This window comes from Pistacia vera, unplaced genomic scaffold (assembly GCF_008641045.1).
Source record: "Pistacia vera cultivar Batoury unplaced genomic scaffold, PisVer_v2 Contig971, whole genome shotgun sequence".
Lineage (NCBI taxonomy): Eukaryota > Viridiplantae > Streptophyta > Magnoliopsida > Sapindales > Anacardiaceae > Pistacia > Pistacia vera.
The window spans coordinates 119598-136863 of record NW_022196858.1 but is presented as its reverse complement, the minus strand read 5'-3'; the positions used below and the strand labels follow the sequence as shown (position 1 = coordinate 136863).

The 17266-nt window shown below is 33.8% G+C and overlaps 1 protein-coding gene across 1 annotated transcript; it reads right to left on the bottom strand.

Annotated features, from left to right (window-relative positions):
- Positions 1-999: 999 nt before the first annotated feature.
- Positions 1000-15941, bottom strand: LOC116121288 (vesicle-fusing ATPase-like). The gene is made up of 32 exons (XM_031407242.1): positions 15626-15941; positions 14495-14590; positions 14285-14366; positions 14146-14196; positions 13646-13816; positions 13371-13525; positions 13173-13281; positions 12264-12363; positions 12126-12181; positions 11065-11130; positions 10783-10916; positions 10068-10133; positions 9853-9954; positions 9643-9724; positions 9495-9545; positions 8995-9165; positions 8720-8874; positions 8522-8630; positions 7613-7712; positions 7475-7530; positions 6414-6479; positions 6183-6265; positions 5678-5811; positions 5362-5572; positions 3990-4121; positions 3854-3914; positions 3694-3753; positions 3421-3479; positions 3239-3326; positions 3030-3152; positions 2016-2081; positions 1000-1466 (listed from the first exon to the last, which is right to left on the bottom strand). The coding sequence occupies exons 1-32, from the start codon at positions 15808-15810 to the stop codon at positions 1323-1325; spliced, it is 3324 nt and encodes a 1107-aa protein (XP_031263102.1). The 5' UTR covers positions 15811-15941; the 3' UTR covers positions 1000-1322.
- Between the last annotated feature and the right edge of the window lie 1325 nt (positions 15942-17266).

Genomic DNA, 17266 nt, shown 5'->3' with positions numbered 1-17266 from the left:
TTATAATCCAGCAATGAACAAAAAACAGACTCGGTCCAAGTTATTGGAACTTTTAAAGAGGGGGGGCCGATGAGTCTTTTAGTGGTGAAATATTGGATTTTGGTGATTGAAATTGATCGAAATTTGACTTGGAAGGGGTGGCTACGCAAACTCTAACTGCTCAATTGTTAGCGTTTGCCAGGGTCAGTGGGGGGTTGTTTTGGTGAGTGATGATTAGAGAAGAGAATGATGATAATATGGGATCGCAATGATGCCGGAATCGAAAACGAAATATTAATTTGGATAATAAAGTGGTATTTTAAGAGTCTGTGAATAGAAAAGTGTCATTAAGTTATTATCTGGATGGAAAAAAGTCGTTTACTCTTAATGTAGTGTATATTTTACTTCTATATCACTTGCATTAAGAATAATTAAGTCAAAACAATAATTTTTGTAATTACACCTCTATTAAATTATAACTTCAATAAAATTAGTTTGATCTTATCATTATATCTATAGAAAGGTTTTATTATATTTGGATGGAGATTAAATGAGTAAGTGACCAACCCTCTTTTGGAGAACAAGAGTCAAACCCTCCTTTCAATATTAGTTAAACTTCTAATTAGATTTTTTACCCTTGTACTTAAATCTACCAATTTGCATATTTACAACACAATTTATCACAATTTGTTTTTTACACAATAAACTTCTTCAATTTCTCTTTCACCAAACAATTTAAGAATCAAGTTAAAACAATTAACGAATAAATTCAACCAAAACCACCACATTAACAACCCTAAAATTCGACATAATATAAAACCCTAACGCAATAATATTATACGTACGAAGTGATATCCCAAAATTACGACCTTAATTAATATATCATCCTATGTGGCGTTTATGTGAAAATGAAAAAGTTAATTGATCCATCAACGCCACATAAAACGACACAATCACTTTGGATGAGAAATTCGGACTCTCATTTACAATGTATATCATTACTCTAAAGTCTAAACTATATAAGAATGAAAAATAATTTCTCAAGATATGACCACAAAAGTTTCTTCTATTCTCTATTACATAATTCTCCAAAAAAGGTTTGTAATTTGTAAAATTTACAGGGCTGGATTCCAAAATTAAGCTAGAGGAAATCAAACACGACCCAAAACAATAAAAATGAATATAAAAAGATAGATCAAAGCAAGCAACAAGGAATTGAAGACCAATTAACCCTTTTGATATGTAACACCAGATCTAGTTCCAAACTAGACATGGTGAAGCACCCATTGCAGTATTTTTTTTGAGTTAACTCGGAAAATTAAGATTGAAAGTAAGTGTTGAAACTAGTATCGAACCATATCCTGAAGGCAATCGTAGAAGTGTGAGATCTTAATCTTTTCTTTGCCAGAGAAGATTGCCTCCGCGGATCCGCCGTGCTCTCCTTGAGCGGCCATCTCAATCACCATATACAGCTTCTTGATAGGTATCTAAGAGAAAAAAACAGAGAAAGCAACAATGAGTTCTTTTATTTCCAACTACCGGCAACAGTACTATCATGGCAAAAAGTAAATAATACTGTGTTCAGAATTGGTGATGTAGTTTTTACAGTAACTTAAATATGTTCACATCAGGACTTGGGACACCAAGCTACCTTCAGAATGCAAGGTACAATTCCAGGACAGAAAAGCTAAGATTGTGAGCGGTAAGAACTCCGAGAATGATTAGTGTTGTGATCACGGAAAGTATGATATACAAGCTAACATATTCATCAGAAGAAAAAACAATTGAGGTACCATATTTCTAAAGGCAAAGCGTGTGAATGACAAGCTGCCCACCATTTTCTTTAACAAAAAACAAGGAGGGTATGAATAGACTCAGAGCTTCAAGATGTGTCCTCTTTCTTCTACCATCACAATTTTGTAGTAATCGTTTGATTTCAAACTCAATTTAGTGGACAATTTGTTTTATTTTAAGAACTCAATTACACAGAAATAACTGTAAAAGGCATGCTGGGAGATAAATATATAAAAACTCACATCATTCAGGGCCTCTGCAGCTGTATCAATATCTTCTTGAGCAAAAACGTTGAGTTGTTTTAACACCTGGAGAGAACAAGAAGAGATTAATTGCAAATTAAATGATTTACTTATAAATATTTTCCTGTTTAAGATTATAATGGCTGCATATGAAGTATTATCAAAATATACTCCCAGAATTCAGACTAACTTGTAGACAACAAAAAAGCACTTGGAAAAAGAACATCTCTTTTCCTAGACAAATGGGTATCATTAACGTTATGAAAAACAAAAAAAATACCATCCATACAAGGCCTTTCCTGATATAAGATGCACAAAAAATACAAGATTTCCATGTTTCTTTCTTAAAAGAAAAAGAAAAAAAAAAAAAAAATACTAGATTTCCTATATCAAGGCAGGTCATAAGTGATAGTGAATAGTCAACAGTAAAACATGTGCCAAGACTTGTGTGAACACTTTCATTTATAAAATATTCAACTATGCATGACTTTTTGGGCATCTATAAATTTCAACATATCAGAAACGATTGAATGCACTAAGTTTGAATTTCTCAGCTTGTATGCATGATCATGATAAGATGCAGCAGTTAACAGAACATAAAAGTGCCTTCTGAGGAATGCATTCCAAATTTTACAATGGTTACTTCAGATTCTAAGTTTACCAGAACAACAGAGCATAATAAACCAAGTTTGCAAGTGAATAAGATTCATACAAATACCACGCAGCATTCATAAGCCAGGAATCAACCCAAATCAACAACAGTACGAGAAGCCAGAGTTACAGGGCCTAAACTAATGCCCATGGCTGACTCTCGGTGAAAAGATTACAAAGCAGGCATCTTGAATAAGTTACAGATACCAATATACAAAATAATAAGCTTCATGATTTTCCACGTTGTTAAAAAATTACTAGCATTAATGGAGTAAGTAATTCAGACTGGCCAGAGGAAACAAACTAGGAGATCATGAAAACAAGATGATCCAAAAGAAGATGAGTGACAGTAGCAACTATTACCTTCTTTGCATCATCTGTCTTCAAAGTAGGGACATTGTAAGTGACAGAGAAAGCGTCACAAAGGCCAACTGAATCTAAGAAGCTCACTTCACTTGTTGTCCCTATCACCAAAAGCTTTTTACCCTGAAAACAAAGTTCATACAGAATTTAGCTTGGCCTGAATGATAAAACCAAAACATATGCAAAAGAGACAAAAACCAAAAATAAACCTTTGGTGGAAGCCGTTTGAGGAGGACCAACAGCGTTTGAGAAATTATATTTGAAAAACGAGGTCCAATTGCAACATACTCCAGTAACCTGCAAAAGTAAAACACAGGGTATTTATATATAAGTAGATAGCTAAATGAAGGGAAATGCTTAAGATGACATAACTCAAGACAGTAGGTCATACCTTTCAATGTCATCAAGGATAATAATACTCAAGGGTGACTTGTATGCATCCTCAAAAACCTTTCAAAACATAAAAAATACTATGAAACTTTTCCTTTTTTTCTAATATGACAAATATGATAGCCAAATGAAAATCAATATAGCCCACAGATTAATCACCATTCTCTTCAAGTGTAGCACAAAATAGAAATTCAAGAAAAAAACAAATATTTTCCCTTGCTTTTAAAAAATAAAAAGTGGAAAAAGGAGGGCCAAAAAATAATCATTCACAAACCTTGACAATCTGTGCACATTTGGTGCTCTCATGAAGACCAATCATTGATTCAGCTGAGATCTACCCAATTCAAGGGACGGAAAAAAAAAAAAAATCAGAATCAGGCTGGAAATTCCAGAAGTAAAAGGATGTCATCTACACATATAGGAGAGGAGCTTACTATCTTCACATATGGAAAATCGCTATCAATGCCAACAGTAGCTGCCAAAGCAGATTTACCACTGTCCATGGAAATTATGATTCAGTATAAGCTGGCAGCAATAGAAAAAAGCAACTAAAAAATTGACCATGCATACCTGCCACTTGGGCCTTCCAAAAGACAAGTAACGAGAGGACTTCCTTTGCTCACTTTAACTTGTTCCACTAGTAGTATAGCCCTTTGATAGATGTGCTTATGGCGATTACCACAGTCCACCATGCCATTAAGTCTAGTATCATGTTACATAGAACAATAATAAACAAGATAGAGAGTTAACATGCATGTTATTCTGCTGAAATCTCAAACAGAAAAAAATAGATTTAATTTAAAGAGCTCTCAAAAATAGAAAAGAGAAAAAGAAAGTGCATCAAGATACAAAATAAATGTTTGGAAATTCTGCAAGCCTCCTTATATTAATCAATCTAATTGTGGCAGACAACTCAACAATAAAGCCAGTTGAAGTGGAATTAGAACTTGGTAAATTATTAAAGACAGCAAGGTAGCCATGAGAGCTAAATTTTATAACATTTAAACAATCAATAGTTGTTTTGGTAAAGCAGATATAAAGACCAATAACTAATGTATTTATAAAATTTCACATTGACATTTAACTATTATAGACATCCTTCATTTCAAATCTTGGCAGCTACTTATCCATTAAAGATGCTTTGGAAATCTTGACAATAGTCACTAAGAGACTGATAGGAACCCACTCCCAAATTAATAAGAATTGGGTTGAGCAGTAGGCCTTTGATAGGAATTGGGCTGGGCAATGGTCCTTTTGTGGGCTTAGGTAAAACTCTCCTTGGAAAACCGGCTTGCCAAAGGAGGGTGCTCAAGCCATTTATAACCCACATGCCAACCCTTTTCCCTTCCAATGTGGGATCCTAACAACCACCACGTTTTCGCAACCGACATCCACACCAGCCTCTTTACCCCTTGGGTGACTACGCGGATCTCTTTTCTCTTGGGCCTCCATGCCCTTTCTTGAGGTAACAGCCCAGGCCCAAGGTCAACTTGCCACATAGGCGATGCCTACGTGGGCGCAGGATCATACTTTGATACCATTTGATAGGAACCCACTCCTAAATTAATAGGAATTGGGTTGGGTGGTCCTTTGGTAGGCTTGAGTAGAACTCTCTTTGGAAAACCGGCTTGTCAAGGGAGGATGCCCAAGCCCTTTATAACCCACATGCCTATCCTTTTCCCTTCCAATGTGGAATCTTAACAGAGACAGTTCAAATAGACTTGTATAAATGGAGTATTAGAAATCAAAACCTATGGTCATATGCAAGCATACAAAATTGTAATTCAGATTTCCTAGCAAATTTATTTCTAGCATTCAAATGATGATGCAGATGCAAGCAGAATAGAAACTAAAACGCCTTACGATTGTTGAAAAAATTCACTGTTTGATCTTTAGAAAGAAAAAGAAGACAATTTTCTCTGTTTGCAGCTAAAAGCATTACCTACAGCGCTCGAGGTCATCAGTGGATGCCCCAAATGCAGGAACAATTTCATGAAGTGCATTAAGAAAGTCATCCATGGTAACTTTGATACTCTCTTCGTCCACTGGCTTGGTAAGGTCATCCATACTAATTTGTCTATTCAAAGCATAGGATACAGCACTTTTCACAACACCTTCAAGCTCTGCACCACTGAAGTTTTTTGTACGAGCAGCTGTACACACAAAAATGATCACAAACATGAATGTGTAAAACTATATAGAGCCTTCTTTTTTTCTTTTGTTTTTTAAAAGGAAAAGAATACAACTAATTCACATACCAAGTTCTTGAAGGTTCACATCAGGAGAAAGAAATGAATTCTCTTTCATCTTGTTCGTATGAATTTGAAGAATCTGCAGGCGGCCATTTTCATCTGGAAGGCTGATCTCAATTTGAACCTCCAACCGACCAGGCCTATAAATTTCAGGAAAAAGAAAAAAAGGGTTTCAAAGATGTATACTAAAGGAATTTGTTAGTGGATAAATGAACACATGAATGCCTTATTTTTTGTCTTCTTCAACCAATAAAACCTTGCATACTTGAATCCCATTTATTTCATATGCTTGTCATAGAACAAATTACAAATCCTTCTCAAAGTCAATCCATGTTCCGTAGTTACTGTAGCTCAGAAGACTATAACGATTATGGTCAAAACACATCAACTTTACTTTTAATTGCCAGTTGTCACTCATGATTTCCATAATATGAGATAATCTAAAGAGGTAAGAGGCAGTTAAATGCCTCAAGGGGCAGAGAGAGATAGAGATAGAGTGAGAGTGAGGAACCTCAAGAGTGCTTCATCCAGCATATCCTTTCTGTTGGTCATTCCAATAAGCAAAACATTATTTAGAGACTCCACACCATCTATCTGCAAAGCAAGTACTTTGTTAGCCATATAACGACATCACTTAGCCTTTGCAATGAAAGAGAAACCCCACAAATGTAAAATGTCAGCAGCCAAAAAAGATTTATATTAATTTTCGAAGAGTCAGAAATTATTTAAACTCCGCACTGACCTTGGTAAGTAGCTGATTGACAATGCTATCATGAACTCCTGTACCATCTCTAGTTGATCCTCTTGACTGAAAATGTCAAAATAAAAGCATGCATCAAGATTATTCTGTTAATAGATAACCTCTCTAATATAAACAAAAAATCTCAAAGCCAATATTAATGTATAAACTTAAGGTTTTATGACAGATCTATTATACCAGCGCTAGGCAGAAATGTAGCTAAAGCCACAAAGTTAATTCTTCAAAGGTCATAGTAAAAAGAAATCAAACTAGAGAATATGTTTCTCATGAAAAAAAATACCCCAATTCACTCAAAAAAAAAAGGAATTCATTATTCCAGTGGTGATATAAAAAATTTAAATTGGTCTGTGATAAAAATTGGCAAAATAAAGGGATCCCACTGCTAGCTAAGACTACGAAATTATATTCTTCAAACATTGACATTGAAAATTAGTAACAAATTGGTAACAAACATTACAATCCATATAAACAAATTTATCTTTATAACAATCACAAAATTACATTATCATATACAGATAAAATTCCTGACTTAAATATCTGAAATAACAATAAATTAAGAAAAGGAAAGATAAATTTGGTCAGGGTAAAAGGGTTCCACTGTTATAGACGCTAGTGACACAATCTAAGTGAACATAAGCACCCTAATAAATTCTTGAACTACATATTGGGAAAAAAAGAATTGTAATGTGTAAGAATAGTAACAACAAATAACAATTGCAGCCAAAATAACAATAACAACTATGCTAGATCCTAAGTCTAACAGATCAGTTCTTGCTTTTATTATCAACAATAATTACTTCAAGAACATGAAAGACATCCAAAAACAAATACTAAACATCAGTTGATCCCCACAATATGTTCAAAAATAAGAAAAAAATGGTTGACTAAATCCCAGTCAAAGCAACATTTAAACGCAATTAATCATTAAGTAAAAGAATAAACATTTAAATGGCACCAGGTTTGCTAGTGCTCATAGGAAGACACTGATACCAACTTTCAATGTACTGGACAAGATAGATAGGTAAAAGTTGCAAATCTCTTACCTTACAAATAGCATCAATTTCATCAAATATTATGACATGCAAATCACTTTGGTCCCCTGAAAAATAAAATGGGAACAAAATCAGCATCATTTAGAAAGACAAGTCTAGAAGTACACAAAGCATGTTAGTTTCCCTTACCACGAGACCTTTGATCATTCTCAGCATCAGCAAAAAGATCCCTAATATTCTTTTCAGTTTCACCAACAAATTTGCTTAGGACTTCAGGACCATTTACAATCTAGTACATCCACAAAAAACATGGGAAAGAAATACAGTCCATCAATTGCTAGAAAAGAATAATCAGTACCTAGCCATAACATATGAGTAACTAGAATTTCATTCCAGATATCACACAATCAATCAACTCTAGAAATTCAAAAGAACATATCTTTCATTAAAAAAATTCACTTAGGATCTAATTAGAAAGTTTCTCATAATTACAAAAGAAAAGCCCATTTACATTCTAATTCTCAAGTTCATTCCAAATTTATTTCTAAATACAATTGTAAACTCATTTACATGCATTGTGAAATATGACGTCAAACATCTCATTTAAACTTAAACACCACAACCGTGTGTTCATACATTTCAAAGGGTTCAAATGGGACAACCCAAAAACCAAACAAAATTAGGTTTAGGAAATATATAAAGCATCATATGTGAAACAGTTTACTTTCACTCAAATTATTAGTAGGTGAACTAAAATATATAATTTACGGGGAAAAAGTAGCAATGAGAAATTCCAACCATAACCAAGAATACTGGCATAAAATCAAAGTGTATTATGCACACATGAGAGCATCTAGTACACCAAAAATAAAGAAATAAACAAACAAAAGTTGTATGACAAAAAATTAGATGATCAACCAGATAGTAATCCTAACACAATAACAACAATGATAGAGCTCAAAGATTTCACTTATTGGCTAGAATGCAGATAAGAACACAAAATTATCGCCACCATTATCACCAGCTAAGGTGTATAAATCATTTCATTAATCTCTGCACATAAATTAAAATAAATAAACAGTATATCCGTGTCCAAACCTTTGGCTCCATTCCATTCAACATTTTTCCAATTTGGCGAGCCATAAGAGTTTTCCCAGTACCGGGAGGCCCATAAAGCAGCATACCCTTTACATGCTTAATACCCAGTCTGGGAAATTAAAAAGCTTTCAATTAGGAGCACAGATACATTGATAACCATATTAGGATTTAAATAAGTTGAAGAATAAGATATATTACTTGCTAGTCACATGAGGAGGAAAAACCCTAGAAGCAAATGCTCTTCGAAAGATATCAGCAAATTCTGCACTTAGGCCACCTATACCCAGTGACTGAAGATTAAACTCCTTATGCCTGAAGATGTTGCTACTGGCAGCCTCTCGTTGGTTGACAATCTGCACAGTACAGCACAAGTTAATGAATGAATCAAGCTACACCAAATTGATCAAATCATAACTTAAATGATCAAACATTTACATTGTCTAAAAATATGAAACATGTAAATAATAGAATACCTTAATTCCACTGGCATTAGATGCTTCAAAGACAATGTAAGTGTCATTGGATATCATCCCTCTTTCAACAGCATTGGATTTTTCTTGACCTTCTATAACTGCTTGATTTACTGTAAAAATGTAATTATTTCCATGATATTCGAATATAACTTTCTGCCCTGCCGTCATAACCTGCAAAGAATTCCTTTAAATCATCTAAAAGACTATATCATACAATAGTATGCTTAGGAGTGCTTTTATTTTTGCTAAAAGTGCTTTCTAATAATCAAATGCAGTGGCTTTATCAAACAACATCCCAAAATATGCTTGAAGTTCTTTTCTAAAAAAGCACTTAAATAGGTGTCTTTCCAAAAGACAGTATTGAATAAGAAAAGCACTTTCATATTCAGAAATGCGGCACTTGTAAATGTCTCATAAAAATCTCACCGCTCACAAGTAATTTCTACAAAAACACTCACAATGGCAACCTAAATTACTTTAGTCGATATGTACAAGTTTACCTGGTTACCAAATCTCTTTCTGAGTTGATTAGCCAAAAGAACAGCATCAACCTAACAATGGAAAAAAAATATACTTCAATTGAAAAAATAATAAAAATAAAAAAAAGAAGTGGCAAAGAAAATAAAGAAAGGAGATTGGTGTGCATACTTGTTCACTTTTAGTACCCTTTTTAACAAATTCCAACTCAACCGATAGCAAAGCAAGATTAAAATCATCTGGTGGGATATATCTACAACCAAAAAGCCCAAAGAAAAACTTCTATAAAGTTAGAAACTGGTAAATCTAGATACAAAAACATAAACAAAATCAAAATAAAAATAAGAATAAGAATAAGAATTAAAACACAAAATAAATAACCTGTTTAGAGATACTGAGTCACCACTGGAAACTCTAGCTTGGCGACGTTGGATTGAATTCAAGCCAATTTGACCATTGCTTATGCCCGGATGAGAAGTTAACCTCAGTTAAGATCACAAAAGGAAACAAAAACACCCATCTTCCACATTTTGTAGTAACATTAACAGATTGATACCATGCTAATAGCATGCAACCTTTATCGGCCATTTAAAAACCCCAGGATGGTACACTGCCGGGCATATGCAATACATTTTGTGTTACTAACACGAATAATCTCAGTGCTATAACCAAAAATCAATGATAATTCTTTTTTTAATATGTAATCAACTATAATTCAAAACTGCCATTTTTTAAAACACACAATGTCATATAAGTAATATCTAACAAGAAAGCAGTAATAAAATATGAATTATACACAAAACTTTTAACATATAAAACGCTTGATTAGTATATATCACCATTATTGTGTTGTATTCAGTCCGCCAGTCTTACCATGTCAATATCATAATCGTCACAAAGAGTAAAATATTCAATTCGTAACAACAACACCAACTTCACAAAATCTAACAACATAATAAGGTCATACTTCAATGTCCTGCTTGTCACATACATTGGCATACCGTATCAGGTAACATTCAATGTCAACTGGCAACAAATTCATATTACATGTCATGCTACCAAAAGTCATGGGAATCCAGCAACCTTACTGAATTTTTACTCACTTAATACATCAACTGCATTATGGTAACATACCGATTTCCATATCACGAAAACAAGATTTTTTTTTTTTTTTTTTTTTTNTGTTCCGTAGTTACTGTAGCTCAGAAGACTATAACGATTATGGTCAAAACACATCAACTTTACTTTTAATTGCCAGTTGTCACTCATGATTTCCATAATATGAGATAATCTAAAGAGGTAAGAGGCAGTTAAATGCCGCAAGGGGCAGAGAGAGAAAGAGAAAGAGCGAGAGGGAGGAACCTCAAGAGTGCTTCATCCAGCATATCCTTTCTGTTGGTCATTCCAATAAGCAAAACATTATTTAGAGACTCCACACCATCTATCTGCAAAGCAAGTACTTTGTTAGCCATATAACGACATCACTTAGCCTTTGCAATGAAAGAGAAACCCCACAAATGTAAAATGTCAGCAGCCAAAAAAGATTTATATTAATTTTCGAAGAGTCAGAAATTATTTAAACTCCGCACTGACCTTGGTAAGTAGCTGATTGACAATGCTATCATGAACTCCTGTACCATCTCTAGTTGATCCTCTTGACTGAAAATGTCAAAATAAAAGCATGCATCAAGATTATTCTGTTAATAGATAACCTCTCTAATATAAACAAAAAATCTCAAAGCCAATATTAATGTATAAACTTAAGGTTTTATGACAGATCTATTATACCAGCGCTAGGCAGAAATGTAGCTAAAGCCACAAAGTTAATTCTTCAAAGGTCATAGTAAAAAGAAATCAAACTAGAGAATATGTTTCTCATGAAAAAAAATACCCCAATTCACTCAAAAAAAAAAGGAATTCATTATTCCAGTGGTGATATAAAAAATTTAAATTGGTCTGTGATAAAAATTGGCAAAATAAAGGGATCCCACTGCTAGCTAAGACTACGAAATTATATTCTTCAAACATTGACATTGAAAATTAGTAACAAATTGGTAACAAACATTACAATCCATATAAACAAATTTATCTTTATAACAATCACAAAATTACATTATCATATACAGATAAAATTCCTGACTTAAATATCTGAAATAACAATAAATTAAGAAAAGGAAAGATAAATTTGGTCAGGGTAAAAGGGTTCCACTGTTATAGACGCTAGTGACACAATCTAAGTGAACATAAGCACCCTAATAAATTCTTGAACTACATATTGGGAAAAAAAGAATTGTAATGTGTAAGAATAGTAACAACAAATAACAATTGCAGCCAAAATAACAATAACAACTATGCTAGATCCTAAGTCTAACAGATCAGTTCTTGCTTTTATTATCAACAATAATTACTTCAAGAACATGAAAGACATCCAAAAACAAATACTAAACATCAGTTGATCCCCACAATATGTTCAAAAATAAGAAAAAAATGGTTGACTAAATCCCAGTCAAAGCAACATTTAAACGCAATTAATCATTAAGTAAAAGAATAAACATTTAAATGGCACCAGGTTTGCTAGTGCTCATAGGAAGACACTGATACCAACTTTCAATGTACTGGACAAGATAGATAGGTAAAAGTTGCAAATCTCTTACCTTACAAATAGCATCAATTTCATCAAATATTATGACATGCAAATCACTTTGGTCCCCTGAAAAATAAAATGGGAACAAAATCAGCATCATTTAGAAAGACAAGTCTAGAAGTACACAAAGCATGTTAGTTTCCCTTACCACGAGACCTTTGATCATTCTCAGCATCAGCAAAAAGATCCCTAATATTCTTTTCAGTTTCACCAACAAATTTGCTTAGGACTTCAGGACCATTTACAATCTAGTACATCCACAAAAAACATGGGAAAGAAATACAGTCCATCAATTGCTAGAAAAGAATAATCAGTACCTAGCCATAACATATGAGTAACTAGAATTTCATTCCAGATATCACACAATCAATCAACTCTAGAAATTCAAAAGAACATATCTTTCATTAAAAAAATTCACTTAGGATCTAATTAGAAAGTTTCTCATAATTACAAAAGAAAAGCCCATTTACATTCTAATTCTCAAGTTCATTCCAAATTTATTTCTAAATACAATTGTAAACTCATTTACATGCATTGTGAAATATGACGTCAAACATCTCATTTAAACTTAAACACCACAACCGTGTGTTCATACATTTCAAAGGGTTCAAATGGGACAACCCAAAAACCAAACAAAATTAGGTTTAGGAAATATATAAAGCATCATATGTGAAACAGTTTACTTTCACTCAAATTATTAGTAGGTGAACTAAAATATATAATTTACGGGGAAAAAGTAGCAATGAGAAATTCCAACCATAACCAAGAATACTGGCATAAAATCAAAGTGTATTATGCACACATGAGAGCATCTAGTACACCAAAAATAAAGAAATAAACAAACAAAAGTTGTATGACAAAAAATTAGATGATCAACCAGATAGTAATCCTAACACAATAACAACAATGATAGAGCTCAAAGATTTCACTTATTGGCTAGAATGCAGATAAGAACACAAAATTATCGCCACCATTATCACCAGCTAAGGTGTATAAATCATTTCATTAATCTCTGCACATAAATTAAAATAAATAAACAGTATATCCGTGTCCAAACCTTTGGCTCCATTCCATTCAACATTTTTCCAATTTGGCGAGCCATAAGAGTTTTCCCAGTACCGGGAGGCCCATAAAGCAGCATACCCTTTACATGCTTAATACCCAGTCTGGGAAATTAAAAAGCTTTCAATTAGGAGCACAGATACATTGATAACCATATTAGGATTTAAATAAGTTGAAGAATAAGATATATTACTTGCTAGTCACATGAGGAGGAAAAACCCTAGAAGCAAATGCTCTTCGAAAGATATCAGCAAATTCTGCACTTAGGCCACCTATACCCAGTGACTGAAGATTAAACTCCTTATGCCTGAAGATGTTGCTACTGGCAGCCTCTCGTTGGTTGACAATCTGCACAGTACAGCACAAGTTAATGAATGAATCAAGCTACACCAAATTGATCAAATCATAACTTAAATGATCAAACATTTACATTGTCTAAAAATATGAAACATGTAAATAATAGAATACCTTAATTCCACTGGCATTAGATGCTTCAAAGACAATGTAAGTGTCATTGGATATCATCCCTCTTTCAACAGCATTGGATTTTTCTTGACCTTCTATAACTGCTTGATTTACTGTAAAAATGTAATTATTTCCATGATATTCGAATATAACTTTCTGCCCTGCCGTCATAACCTGCAAAGAATTCCTTTAAATCATCTAAAAGACTATATCATACAATAGTATGCTTAGGAGTGCTTTTATTTTTGCTAAAAGTGCTTTCTAATAATCAAATGCATTGGCTTTATCAAACAACATCCCAAAATATGCTTGAAGTTCTTTTCTAAAAAAGCACTTAAATAGGTGTCTTTCCAAAAGACAGTATTGAATAAGAAAATCACTTTCATATTCAGAAATGCGGCACTTGTAAATGCCTCATAAAAATCTCACCGCTCACAAGTACTTTCTACAAAAACACTCACAATGGCAACCTAAATTACTTTAGTCGATATGTACAAGTTTACCTGGTTACCAAATCTCTTTCTGAGTTGATTAGCCAAAAGAACAGCATCAACCTAACAATGGAAAAAAAATATACATCAATTGAAAAAATAAAAATAAGAAGTGGCAAAGAAAATAAAGAAAGGAGATTGGTGTGCATACTTGTTCACTTTTAGTACCCTTTTTAACAAATTCCAACTCAACCGATAGCAAAGCAAGATTAAAATCATCTGGTGGGATATATCTACAACCGAAAAGCCCAAAGAAAAACTTCTATAAAGTTAGAAACCGGTAAATCTAGATACAAAAACATAAACAAAATCAAAATCAAAATAACAATAAGAATAAGAATTAAAACGCAAAATAAATAACCTGTTTAGAGATACTGAGTCACCACTGGAAACTCTAGCTTGGCGACGTTGGATTGAATTCAAGCCAATTTGACCATTGCTTATGCCCGGATGAGAAGTTAACCTCAGTTAAGATCACAAAAGGAAACAAAAACACCCATCTTCCACATTTTGTAGTAACATTAACAGATTGATACCATGCTAATAGCATGCAACCTTTATCGGCCATTTAAAAACCCCAGGATGGTACACTGCCGGGCATATGCGATGCATTTTGTGTTACTAACACGAATAATCTCAGTGCTATAACCACAAATCAATGATAATTCTTTTTTTAATATGTAATCAACTATAATTCAAAACTGCCATTTTTTGAAACACACAATGTCATATAAGTAATATCTAACAAGAAAGCAGTAATAAAATATGAATTATACACAAAACTTTTAACATATAAAACGCTTGCTTAGTATATATCACCGTTATTGTGTTGTATTCAGTCCGCCAGTCTTACCATGTCAATATCATAATCGTCACCAAGAGTAAAATATTCAATCGTAACAACAAAACAAACTTCACACAATCTAACAACATAATAAGGTCATACTTCAATGTCCTGCTTGTAACATACATTGGCATACCGTATCAGGTAACATTCAATGTCAACTGGCAACAAATTCATATTACATGTCATGTTACCAAAAGTCATGGGAATCCAGCAACACTACTGAATTTTTAGTCACTTAATACATCAACTGCATTATGGTAACATACCGATTTCCATATTACGAAAACAAGATTTTTTTTTTTTTTTTTTTTTTTTACTATTCAATTCTACCACAGCTATGCCACACCAGTACAGTAACACAACATTGCCGGTCCTGGTAACATTATTATGCTAGCAAGTGATCCCGGTAACGTTAATGGGGGCATAAATTTGCCGGGCCGGCTGATCTATTAATGCTAGGCACACAAATTTTCAGAAAAAATAAAATAAAAAGTAAAACAGCGTTGATCATGTATCTTAACAATTCCCTCGTGATAAATCTACCAACAAATAGCCCTCTAGATCCCGGTAACTTACTGTGTCCACCACGCAGGTTTAACAAAACAAACCAAATCGAAAAAGAACTAGAATTTATAAAAAGGATATGCAAGAGAGAGAACGAAGGTGTCGCTGGCGACGGAGGCGAGGAAGAGATTGGAGTTGGGGACGCGGAAGCTCTGGAGATCGGAGGTGGAGCAATAGGCGAAGTTGGTGAGGACGAGATCTGAGCCCGGCGTGTTGACCGCGTGCATCGTCACGGTCGCGGATTGGGAACCGAAGCGGCTCGCCATTGATTCGGATTCCGAATCTCCGATCAAGAATTTGAGATGATCTTCAGAGACGATTTGATGAATGAAAGAGGGGAAAATTTTCGGTGCCAAAATGACAGTTTTAAAAATAAATTGGAAAAATGGGAATCTGTTTGTTTACTTCTGCATTAAGGCTTTGGGTTTTAAGTGAAGATTTTTAAATGTTATGGGCTGTTTTTTTTGGGTCGGATGAATTTAGAATGATGGATTTGTTTGAAATATTACAAGGATTTTGGGTTGGATTGTAAATTTGAAATGATTTATCCAACGGATATTTTGATTACTAAATTTGAAATGATTTATCCAACGGATAATTTTCAAATCCTAAAATATAATTTAAAAATTCAAAGTTTTGTGTCAATATTAATTAAAAAGGGTTTCCAAAATCTAAAATATAATTAAAAATTAAATTGTTAACTCAACTTTTTTAATACATGGCATGCATTCCATATAATATATTGCTCAAAAAAATAATAATTTAGAACTTTCTTGTTTGTTGCTCTTCTAAGAAAAATGTTTCTCGTGCTCTTTTATGATAATAATGGGTGCGTTTGGTGTAGTATTTTGGATAGGATTTCGGGGATAGTATTGAGATATTGGATAGGGGAGTATTACGATGTAAATTTTAAAAATTTATGAAAAAACCCTTATGTTTACTAATTTAATTAAAGACCCTAATATATAAAATGACAAAAACACCCCCACCACCTGCAGTGCCAAATTCCGGCCACCACCACCGGAATCTAGCCGAAAAATTTCGTTACGGCACAGACTTGTCGGATCTGTGCCGTAACGCATCATTATGGCCTTTTCCGGCCATATTCAGCACGTGTCTGGCCTGAAAAGGCCAGATTTACAGCCTGTTATGATCGTCGACGGTCGAAAAGGCCAAAACAACGGCCATCTTTGGCCGTCAGCGACGGCCAAAGATGTGGTCGTCGTTTTCGGTCAACGACGGCTAGATCTGGCCTTTTTCGGCCAGATCGGTGAAATTCCGGCCATTTATGGTCGAAATTTAGGCTGTTGTACAGATTCCGGCCATCACCGACGGTGGTTGCCGGAATCTGACAAGTTGGGTTGATGGGGGTGTTTTTGTTAATTTTTAAACTTTTTTTCAGGGGTATTTAGTAAAATTAATAACCTTATGAGGTCTAAAAGTAATTAAAAAATAGTGAATATTTCTGGAATAATGTGCCAAACATTATTTGGAGAATAGGATTGGGAATATGGATAAAAATAGGGAGCCAAACGCACCCAATAATACTAATATTTTAAAACCCGACCTAGAGTGTCACCCAACTAAGGGGCTGGGTCCCGGGTTAACCGATTAAATCGACAATCTGATCAGTGATCCAGAAAGTTTAAAATCTAGCAAACAAACATTTAAAACATTGTTAGTCACTATAGGTTTGCAATTTAGCAAATACACCCCTGCAAC

What these genes read in the sequence shown, in the direction of transcription:
- LOC116121288 (XM_031407242.1), bottom strand. Translation starts at nt 15,810, where the DNA reads ATGGCGAGCCGCTTCGGTTCCCAATCCGCGACCGTGACGATGCACGCG. An exon ending in TCAATCAGCTACTTACCAAG is followed by an intron (nt 6,266 to 6,413) that starts GTCAGTGCGGAG and finishes CTTGCTTTGCAG; the next exon opens with ATAGATGGTGTGGAGTCTCT. An exon ending in GATGACCTCGAGCGCTGTAG is followed by an intron (nt 4,122 to 5,361) that starts GTAATGCTTTTA and finishes ACATGATACTAG; the next exon opens with ACTTAATGGCATGGTGGACT.